The sequence below is a fragment of the Lupinus angustifolius genome, chromosome LG18 (assembly GCF_001865875.1).
Source record: "Lupinus angustifolius cultivar Tanjil chromosome LG18, LupAngTanjil_v1.0, whole genome shotgun sequence".
Classification (NCBI taxonomy): domain Eukaryota; kingdom Viridiplantae; phylum Streptophyta; class Magnoliopsida; order Fabales; family Fabaceae; genus Lupinus; species Lupinus angustifolius.
Window position 1 is genome coordinate 11,839,267 of NC_032026.1, and position 12,100 is coordinate 11,851,366.

General features: G+C 29.9%; 1 protein-coding gene and 1 non-coding gene across 3 annotated transcripts; both read left to right on the plus strand.

Moving 5' to 3' along the window:
* TRNAR-ACG lies at nt 1-73 on the plus strand. Its single transcript has one exon. It is a non-coding gene; the product is annotated as a tRNA-Arg (tRNA).
* LOC109332223 (UDP-glycosyltransferase 74B1-like) lies at nt 2,417-4,452 on the plus strand. 2 transcript variants are annotated; one of them, XM_019567129.1, is made up of 3 exons: nt 2,417-3,078; nt 3,561-4,318; nt 4,406-4,452. In XM_019567129.1, exons 1-2 carry the CDS (start codon nt 2,434-2,436, stop codon nt 4,293-4,295), a joined length of 1,380 nt encoding a protein of 459 aa, XP_019422674.1. In that variant the 5' UTR covers nt 2,417-2,433; the 3' UTR covers nt 4,296-4,318; nt 4,406-4,452. The 2 variants fall into 2 exon arrangements, with proteins under 2 accessions (XP_019422674.1, XP_019422673.1); XM_019567128.1 differs by lacking the exon at nt 4,406-4,452 and having other exon boundaries at nt 3,561-4,389.

The window sequence follows — 12,100 nt, forward strand, 5'->3', positions numbered from 1 at the left end:
GACTCCATGGCCCAATGGATAAGGCGCTGGTCTACGGAACCAGAGATTCTGGGTTCGATCCCCAGTGGAGTCGTTTCCTTTTCCTCATTTTTAATTTACAAGAGTTATGAGAATGCAAAAATACAATGTACTTTTGTGCTTGTAATATTTTCCAAATATATTTTATTTATTTAACTATTTTTTTCACCTATTTTAATGGTTATTCTTAACTTTTTTCCACTTTTCAACCTTAATTTTTGAGAATAAAGTATTTTCTAATATAAGGAGGTAAGTTATCTCTTATAGCCACTATAATTATAAAATGTATCATATTTAATCATTCTCTATAAAAATATTTCTAAAATTAAACTAAACAGTACACATGTCATGTTTTTATTGGCTAAATGAGATAAATTATCTCTTATTATAAAGAGATATTTTATTCTCTTAATTTTTTCAATAAACATCTAAAATTTGGATATAACTAATCTCTTCTTTTTTCAATCTACTATTGTTTTACTTTTAATTGTTCTCTTACTAACTTTTGTTCCACATTTTTTCTCCACTTCTTAGAATTTAGATGAAATTTATGGTAGAAAATTATTGTGGAAATAAATGAAATTTTAATAGATATATTTTTGTTGATTTTATTCAATTTTTGTATTATTTAGTGACTTGTTAAATTATGTGCATAACATTAAGCATATTTAGTACCAAAGGTAATTTATAAGCCAAAATTGCCATTACTTACGTAAGTATATTTTCCCACCCAAATTAATTGTTATTCTTAATTTTTCTCTATTTTCAATGTACACTCTTCCTTAGTAGTTTTTCAATGCACATGGGAAATTGATATGAAACAACCTTTCAATGCATTTCTTAATTTTACTAATTGTTCCCTTAAAAACTTCTCTTCCAAAAAAGTCCAATCAAATCTATTGTGAGAGTTAATTATAGAATTTATACAAATTTAAGAGAAAGGTGCATGTAGTTAAATGGTTAGAGTTTTGAGTAATGTCATTTCATTATGTGTTATTCAATTTTAATTATTATTGGCTCTTCAAAAAAATACAAATGAAAGATCAATAATATATAATTTAATAAAGATATTTTAGTAAAATTTTATTGAATTTTTACCTCATACATCAAAGAAATGGCAGTAATTGTACATTTCCAGAACAAATATATTAACAAACATTTGTTTTCTTAAATTGTGTTTCAAACCATGTTTTAGAACAATGAAAATAAGTCATGTAATTTAAAAAATTATAATATATTTTCAATATTATTATTATAGAACATGGTCTAAGTAACAGATTGACACAACAAATATACGTGTCACAACTAATTCCTATGTCTTCGGTGATTACCAAACTATACACGTAATTCTAATTTCTTCACTGCTTACCTCATCCATGATTACGCAATCAACTCTCTCGTTATCTTTATCACCCATTAGGTAGGGATACACCACAAGTGTTTGATTTTGTGAGGTTTTCCGCTAAGAAAACCCCCTCTTACATAAACACATTTTTTGAGTTTTTGTTACACTTTCCGTATTCAAATTGTACGAATGGAATTTATCAGCATCACATTACATATTTTAAATTTTACAGAATTAGCTCAAGTTTACAAAATCATTAGTTTATATTCTTTTGTATTTTATGATATAAATTTAACAATATATTTTTACATATCAGACCAGTACTATACTCTTAGATACTATATTTTATATGAATAAAAGATTAAAAATTTAAGTCAGTTGAAGCTGGTAGGTAAGTTGGTTGAGTTTGACACTAAAGTTGCTAAATGAATCTGGTGAATTTCTCAAAGGCTTCCAAACATTAACGTTCTACGCCTCTGTTCTATTTTTTATTTCCCCTCTTCCATTTCCTAAGATTATTTAGGGTATGTGGATTAAGAGAAGTATAGAAATCATTGATTTTATTTGTAATGGTATGTATTTTATTAAAACTTATATTCATTAATGAACTAAATTATTTTTTTAGTCAAGTTGTTTATTTAAATAAAGATGTTTTGGTAACAAAATTGTTTATTGCATATAAAAATGTTTTTTAAATAGAATCCTAAAACATCTACAATAAAACGCCAGGAGAGTATATGCATTTTGTTATCGTAAAAGTTTTATGCATTATTATTGTATCATTGTTACTCATTTTTAATTATTATTGACTCTTCAAAAAATTAATACAAATGAATAATAAATTATACATTAACCATATATAAATATTTAAATTAACAATACATAAATATTACATTTAAAATAATTTAAATGTGAACTATTACTATTTTTTTCCTAGTATACATGTGAGGCTCTTTACCAAAGATTTTAGAACTCTGTAGTAGATCAGCATTCAATTCATCACGTGTATGTTGCAGTGGCTTATAAATAAGGTGTTGAAGAGAAGCCACTATCATACAAAATAAGACAACATGGGTCTGAAAAGAGACACCAACGTCCATGTGATAGTTCTACCATACCCCAGCCAAGGCCACATTAACCCTCTTCTCCAATTTGCAAAAAGGTTATCCTCAAAAGGTGTCAAAGCCACATTTGCCACTACCCATTACACCGTTAACACAATCAAAGTACCAAACATTGAAGTTGAACCTATCTCTGATGGTTTTGACCATGCTGGTTTTGCACAAGCCAGAAATGTTGAACTGTTTCTAAGTTCATTCAGGACCAATGGCTCAAGAACTTTGTCTAACCTTGTTGAAAAATTTCAACACACAAATACTCCAGTCACTTGCATTGTGTATGATTCATTTCTACCATGGGCTCTTGATGTGGCCAAGAAACATGGCATTTATGGAGCTTCTTTCTTCACTAATTCAGCTGCAGTGTGCAACATTTTCTGCCGTATACATCATGGTTTACTTGAGCTTCCTGTGAAGATTGAAGATTTGCCTTTGTTTGTTCCTGGTTTGCCTCCATTGAATTGCCAAGATCTGCCAAGTTTCATAAGGTTCCCAGAGAGTTACCCGGCTTATATGGCTATGAAATTGAGTCAATTCTCTAACTTAAACAAAGCTGATTGGATGTTTGTGAACACTTTTGAAGCATTAGAAGGAGAGGTACTAGTTCAATATCATATAAACATTTATATACATGTTCTTAGGTTGGAACTTGGAACTTCCTATGTTGTTCAAATGTCTATGGTTGAAGTTCCAACCTAAGAATTACTTCACAGAGTTGGCTCTTGTCATAAACAACTCATGAATATTTGAAAATCCATCAAATTAAACATAATAGTACCTTGATAAAAGAAAAAAGAGGAGATAACTTATGTGTTGTTTCATGGATGCTTGGGTGCTTTTCTACAATGATGTGTTATACCCTACCAATAAAAAATAAAAATATAACATGTATAATGATCGTATCACATGTCTTGTTCTCATCAGATAACAACAAAACAAGCACCTATTATACAACATCTAAGTATTGTCCTAAAAATATTATAACTGTTGTTGAACCATTTTCTACTTAATTGTCTTCTGCTTTTTCTAATTCAATGAGTTTCTGACATGGTTGATGATGATTTTCTTGTGTCTGAAAGGTGGTGAAAAGCCTAACCGAGCTTTGTCCGGCGAAGTTGATAGGTCCGATGGTTCCTTCTGCTTACTTAGATGGAAGAATTGAAGGGGACAAAGGGTATGGAGCAAGTCTATGGAAGCCACTAGGTGAAGAATGCATCAAATGGCTGAAATCAAAGGCACCTAAATCTGTGGTATACATATCCTTTGGAAGCATGGTGTCCTTAACAAAAGAACAAATGGAAGAGGTGGCTTTGGGATTGAAAGAAAGTGAGGTGAGTTTCTTGTGGGTTCTAAGAGAATCTGAGCACTCTAATCTACCTCATGGATACATTGACTCAATAAAAGAAAAGGGCCTAATTGTGACATGGTGCAACCAGCTAGAACTACTTGCAAACCAAGCAATTGGGTGTTTTGTGACTCATTGTGGTTGGAATTCAACACTTGAAAGCCTTGGCCTTGGAGTTCCAGTGGTGTGTTTGCCGCAATGGGCTGATCAATTGCCTGATGCTAAGTTTTTGGAGGATGTTTGGGAGGTTGGTGTGAGACCCAAAGAGGATGATAAAGGAGTTGTGAGGAAGCAAGAATTTGTTGAAAGTTTAAAGGTGGTGATGGTAGGTAAGAGAAGCCAAGAGATAAGAAAGAATGCTAGTAAATGGATGAAGTTAGCTAGGGATGCAGTTGGTGAAAATGGTAGTTCTGATAAGAATATCAATGACTTTGTGAATTATTTGTTGAATGCAGATAATAAGAATTGAAACTTGAATAGCTATTAGAGTGGTTATTCTCATCATTAAATATGGGTACTTATTTGTTAGTTAGACTAATTTGGGTTATGAGGAAGTAACAGTAGTGCATGTATGCGGAGCTTATTTGTGTTCATTGTTTTTAATGGTTTATGAAAATAAATGATAATGTGTGGTACTTCTATATATTAACAATATAATAAAAAAAATTCATTTATGTTACATGTCACATCTTCCTCACATGTTTTTTTTTCATGTCACATGTCACATCTTTTTCACATGTTTTCCCTTCATGCCACATGTTACATTCTCCTCACATTTTTTCATTTTAAAATGTTCTAAGTTATTAAAAAATAAAAATAAAAACTCATTCATATGTCACATGTTATTATTATGTATTTTCTCACACTATCCTTACTTTTTATATATTTTATATGTTAATAATTTAATACTAATTAGCGATTGGTCTATGTTGCTACCCCATCAAAATTGAGTGTTTACCGTACCTATGTTTTGTTATATTAAAATGTAATAGACATTGAGCATTAGATGAGATTGAAATCATTTTTCACATCCAAACTATTTCTTTACACTAATCTATGTATATTATTTAATGTTTACTATTAATCTAAGAATAATTGCATTGTTACACCTCATCAAAGTTTTGTAACACTTTTCCAATTGAACTTTAATATTTCAAATTCTTTGAATTTTAATTTTTCTCTATTATAATTGAAAAATCAAATTCCAAATTTAAGTTTTTTATATCTTTTAAATATATTTTTAATAAAAAAAATTAATTTAGTATAATGATTTGATTTCCATTTTTCATTAAAAAATCGTATTTAAAATTGAAAAAATAATTTCATTTTCTATAAATTTTTAAATATTTATTTTAATAAAAATAACATGGTATCATGTTTCAGACTTTCACTTTGTTATTTCCATTAGAAAATTCAAATTAAAAATTATCATTTCTTTTAACTATATGTGTTAAAATTATCATTTCTTTTAAAAATTATCATTATAATATGCAAATACACAGGTAAGACGTGTATTTTTAATAATGTGAATGTATAAGTAACATATGTGTTTTAACTATGCAAATGCATGAGTAACATGTGTTTTCTTAGTAATGCAAATGTACAAGTAACATATGTGTTTTTAGTCATGCGAATGCACGGGTCACATGTGTGTTCTTAACAATACGAATGCACAAGTAACATATGTTTCTTAATCATATAAATGTACATATAATATGTGTTATTAATCTTACAACAAAGAAATATTGCCCCGTGCAACGCTGATGCACGGGTATCTTGCTAGTTATCTATTCAAATTCTTTTCTTCTTTCTATATATATGCTACCAACTACATTGACACAACACAATATAAGACACATATTTTTTAGTCATTTTAATTTAGAGAAAAAGATGTATACACTGTTTTTATATTATTACTACATTATCTACTATTCATTTCTAATTATTATTAACTTTTAAATAAAAATAATATAAATTGAGTGGATGATGCATTAACTGTGTATAAATCTTTACGTTGTCAGTGCATAAATTTTATACTCTTTAATTTAATATATTTCTTTTTAAATTTATACACTCCTATATAAAAAAGATCAAGAAAATTTTCTGATATAAAAATATAATTTATTTCCTCTAGCTACTAAAATAATGATATATGTCATATTTAATTATTTTTCAGAAAAACATTTCTAAAACTAAATAAAACAATACACATATCATATTTTTAATGACTAAAAGAGATAAATCATCTTTTAATATGAAAATATATTTTATTCTCTTCTAAGATGAATTATTGAGTAGTAAGGAATGGTGAATGTTTAACTAAGTAAAAAAAAGTATATACTTACCTATTTCACTTTTATCAAATGCATGTATTGAATCCACAATCATATGAAAGTGATGTCAGACTTTTCACATAAGTATTCATTGAAGAGACTAATCTGTCAAATGACGTAACATATTTTGCAAAATTGCGATTGAGTTGTGTTTGAGTGACTTTAGTTCTTGCCCATGAACTTTAATTTTCCATTAAATCAAATAAGTTTGTGAACCACAATTTAAACATGTCATGCTTCACAACTACGCTCTAACCTTTCTTTGCTACGGTAACGGGATGGAGATACCTCTTCCAAACGGTGTCTTACTCCATATCCCAAACCAATTAGAATGTTCCATTTTACTACTTTTTGCTTTTAAAGCTTTATTTTACACACGTGTTAATATAAGATTGACTTGTGATATGAAATAAGTCATTCTTGGGGACATGTGATCCCTATCCACGGTAACCCATCCTTTCTTGAAAAAGCACGGAATATAGAATCCCAAAACAATTCTTCATGTACAACTAGGACTTACTTATGGGAATTCTTATGGAGAACACTTGTGAGTGATTGTTACTTTGCTTGGACTCATTAATACCTTAACCTTGCTAGCCTTATTAGAGAAATAATGAACACTCTTCTTCAAATAACGTTTTTATCATGTCGTGTTCATAATATTAATAATAGATGGGAAAGAATGTATTATTTTTTAGTGTAATATTTATATATTGATAATATAAAGCTTTATATACAATCAACACATCATCATTTTTTTATTATTACTTTTTTTAAGAGTTAATAATAATAAAAAATTTATGATAAAACATGAATCATAAATAATGCATTGACAATATATAAAACTCACATATGGTAAGATGTCACATTTTTTCTCTCTACTTTTTTACTTAAGAAAGAATAATAATTAGAAGAAAGAAATGTATGCATTCACTATTACTTTACTATCCATCATTTATGTTTAATTTCGTTGACTCTTCAAAAAAATTAATACAAATAAATGATAAATGATACACTGGCCAGTTATAAATCTTTAAATTAACAATACATAAATACCACACTCATAAAGTGCATATATTACATTCTAACAATATTCTAATTTGTCTCATAATTTGTGATACTTGAAATATTATATAAATTGTGATTGACTAGAAAAATATATAATAATTAAACTTTTAACTTAAATATATTTTTTCAATCAATCACAACCGATGATAAGTGACACAATGAGTCATAAGTTGGTCTGATTACGATGATGGAAATCTTAAGGACTGAAGTTCAGAAGTTGTGGGTTATAGTCTCATCCACACAAAAAAATGGAGTTATAAAGTGGTGTGATAATTAGAAAGAAAGATTGAAATGAATGAGATTGATAATTTGGATTTTATCTATAATAAAATAGTAACATTTTAGTATTTGTCAATGAAATGACATAAATTGTCGGATAAATGTGCTCCCATTAATTAATGGGAATGAAGTATCTTCTTGTATAAGGAGATAAGTTATCTTCTCCTGCCAGTGAAATCATGACATGTGTCATTTTTCATCATTTTCTATAAAAATATTTTTTAAAATAAACAAAATAGCACACATGTCACATTTGTACTGGTTAGAGGAGATAAGTTATCTCCTTATACAAGAAGATACATTATTCTCTTAATTAATATATACTGATAAGTTAGAAGTTGGTCTACATTATTTTCTCAAGAATTAATGTCGGTGCGACGTGTCCTTATTTCAATATGGGGCCTACCAACTTTTCAATCACCCGATATTTTGTTTCACGTTGAGAAGAACTCACGGTTTGAATGCAATTAAACCATCACTCTAAGGTCGACAATAAACCTAACCAACTCGGTATTCGTCCAAAACTCGATTCGTTATTTAGCTCGATAAACTTGGTCTATGAACCAAATGAGCTGAACTTGAGCTGTAAATTGAGCTCATTAAATAAATGAGCCAAACTTGAGTTGAATATAGTTCGACTTGTTTATATATATATATATATGTATGTATAAAACCTTTTCAAGTATTTTTCAAATTTTAATTAATTATTTGAGTTGCCCAAATGAACCATTCGAACTGAACCAAACAGTTCACGAACTTTAACCGAGCCGAATTCGAGCTAAAAAAATAACTCGTATGGAACTCGAGTCGAGTTTCGAGCTGAATCAATCTTTATCGAGCTGAACTCTTGTTCGACTAGTTTCTTGCCCTACATCACACTGTTCATATACTAAAATGAGAGTATATTTTATGTCTCACATTATATGTCATATCATGTATCATGATCAATGATTGATTGAAAAAATAAGTTTAACTTTAAAATTTTAATTATGAAATACTTTTTTGACTAATCACAACTTATGACACATAAATTGACACATTATTGTGGGTCGGAAGATGTTGTCCCCACTAACTCTGTGTATTTAATAATTGTTGAAAATAACACTATGTATTTAATAATTATTCGAAGTTAGATTTGGGTCAAAATAACTTTTTAACTAGCCCAACATCAAATGAATTTTTGTACCTAATGTTGGCACAAGTGAAAAGTTGTGATTTTTTTATTTGTTTGGGTATTATTTGAATAAAAACCCTTAATATATGATAAAAAAAAATAGGGAATAGAATATATTATCATATCATGCAATAACTTGGCTCATATTTAATTATTTTTTGTAAAAATATTTCAAAAAACTAGAAAAATATGACACATATCATGATTTTGTTGGTTAGAAATTTTGACCATATTTCTACAGAATCTCATGGTTCTACATTGTTGAAGCTTCATAGTTGTAAAATACATATTATGATAAAGTTGTGTATGTGAGGGAGAGAAGGGTAGAGTACAAAACAATATATCTTTTAACAAATTCAATAATTTAATTTTCAACTTCTTTTTCACTAATTATACTTCCAAGCACCCCTTTTTTGTTAACCCACTAGCTTCATAGTGACTTTAATCTTATTCATCCTTTCCATCTTAATTTTCTCTTGGAGTTAAGCAATCTCTACATCTTTGTTCAATGAAACTTCTTCTTCATAAGTATCATCATCAACCACAATAAACGCAGTAAGTAGTCTTGAAAGACAATCATAAACGCTCTCCCTGTATAGGTTTGATGCATCCATGAGAAGGTGACAGAGAAAGTCTATGAAAGAATTAAAAGAGAGAAGAATAAAGAAGTGGGTATTGAGATTGAAGGTGGTGACAATGTGGGAATGATGAACCTTCATTTTTCATGATGAATTATAACAGCTCCTGCCCAACCTTGGCTTCCCAATGCATATCATGAGCTTTCTTACCATCAACAGAAGTGACAATATTTATTGCTAAACCTGTTGGTAAACCTTTTCCAATACAAGATTCATACAAGATTTGTTGGCCAGTAAAGAGTATAGAAAATAAAACATCATAGAAATAGAAAGAACTCTTAGGAGACCAAATAAAGAAATAGATATTATTGTCATCCAAGACATAAGAATTTGTTCAGACATTTCATCAAACAACTTTTGTGTCTCTTCCACGAGGTTGAATATTACATACATGTTGATAAAAAAATGTTTTTGGCGCATAACCATTTGAGAATACATGGTTCTGAAGGTGTTTGCCTTCTCTATCAGCCTTAGTAATAGTATTAGCATATACGCCATGTTTTTTCCATGTTTTCCAATGTTATCAAAGACTTCAACACCTTCTTGAACCTTCTTGAATGATGCTATGACTTCCGTTCTTGGATGCAGATTGAATGCTTTGAATTAAGTAATCTGGTTTGGATGATTGAAGATTTTTTAAAATGGTTGATAAAAGGGGAAAAATCAATGGAAGAGAAAAAAGAATAGGTGAGTGCACAACAACATAGCCTCTCAATATGAGTACTCTAATACCATTTTCGATTTGATAGAATTTATTCTGATTCTCATTTATTATTCAGAACCCCCAAAGCAGACTTATATACAATTTACAAGTAATATAATGAATTACTTGATAAACAAACAACAAAACTAACCAACTTAACTATATATTCAGCGGCTATATTGTAATCATATTGTGGGTAAAATAACCCTTAGAAACTTCTAGAAAGAAACCCTTAATATACTTCCAATAGTGTTAAGTGCCAAAAATTAGTAAATTTGTACATGATTTGTGGGGCACTTAGTATGCATTTATGTTATAATTGTATACAATTCCTGATAACTTAGTTAATTGTGCTTTATCTAGGAATTTATTGCGTTTTTGTTGTTTCAGGTTAATAAATAAAGAAAAGAGGAGAAGAAAAGAAGAAAGATGAAGATTCTGAAGAGTGCATATCTCGCTTAAGCGAGAAAAGAGTCGCTCCAGCGACAACTAAGAGAAAAAGCAACAAAATACCTGATGCTTCTCGCTCAAGCGACGGATCTTCGCTCAAGCGAGGCGTCCTAGCTCAAGCGAGGTAGTTGGCGGTAATTCATCAATTGCCTCTGTTGCTCGTCGCTCAAGCGAGAATCCCTCGCTTAAGCGAGGAGCTCAAGCCTGGGAATCTCTTGGATCCTCGCCCAAGCGAGAATATCTAGCTTGGGCGAGAGTATGGAAGTTGGAGATAAAAGTAGCGGTTTCAGAATGGGAAAAGGCAGTCAGTCATTGGAAAAAAGAGATCTGGACGAAAAAATACAGAGGAGAAAAGATAGAAATCGTGGAAACGATTCTATTACTCATTTTTCATATTAGTTCATGATTTAGGCATTATAATGGCGAGAATGAGTGGCTAGTTCTTCATAGTTGGGAATCGAAATGTAATCTTCTTAAACTTTTGTACTCCTGGATTCAATTCTGTATTAATGTTATTTGATTTTGGAAAGTTGTTCCATCTTTATTGCATGATTTCAATTAAATACTGAATTCATGATTTAAGGTTCAAGTTTAACTGGGAAGTTAAACTTGACACTGGATCTGAATTGTCTTTCTTCCTACATAATTGATCCAGGGATGGACAATGATGTAGGAACTGCTTTACATCTGAGTTTAATTTTAGTTAGTCATCCAATTATCTAAGGAATTGGAAGTTGGGTGATAATTTAAGAACATTACATTCAGGGAACTGATGTAATTGATTTATGAAAATGTATTGCAAAATTCAGTAACTTCACAGGTTGTTAAGAATTGAATCTATGGATGTATAAAGGGAAAGAATGATGAAGTTTCGATCCCGACTATATTATTTTTATTGTTAAAAATCGTTTAGTCAAGTTATTATTATTTAAACCAATGCAAATTTATCAACCAAAATTTGTATATAAATGCTCAATTGATTCTTGTAGGAAATAGTATAAATCCACTCCGCTCCTTGAGGACGATAATCTGGTACCTTACCGGACTTTATTACTTGTGCGATACGGTACACTTGCCGTTACAAAAATATCTAACAAATAGCTATTGCAAGTGTCGATCATGTTAGTTTCAATGAGGATCAAAAGATACTGCAAGTGTCTAGTGAACACCGATTTAGACATCCAAATATATAGGGGTTATTTTAGTGTTTGAGTGTTGATCTATTAATTGTTTTACATAACATTCACATTTGCAATATGAGGACTTCATAGGAAGTCACCAATCCTAATATTATTCTCATCCAAGTAGGATTAATTTCGAAGTTTTGAAGGGATCAATATTTAATTGAGATATATCTTGCACATGGTCTTTATTGTTTTAGAGAAGGTATATGATAAGGCGCCCATAGATATTTTGTGGAAAACTCCACGAAAGAAAGATGTTTGAATTTCCTACACTCGAGCAATCAATGATATGTATGATGATATCAAAACCAACGTGAAAACACAAGACAATTTCCCATAAGATTTTCTTATTGTCATAGAACTACACCAATGATCAATAGTAAGTTCCTACTTGTTTGCATTGATATTGGATGTACTTACTAAGCATATCCAAGAACAAGTGTCA

Bases quoted from the DNA above. Each gene is read 5' to 3' on its own strand.
- LOC109332223 (XM_019567129.1), top strand. From the start codon at position 2,434: ATGGGTCTGAAAAGAGACACCAACGTCCATGTGATAGTTCTACCATAC. The intron at 3,079-3,560 runs GTACTAGTTCAA...TGTGTCTGAAAG, and splicing joins TTGAAGCATTAGAAGGAGAG to GTGGTGAAAAGCCTAACCGA.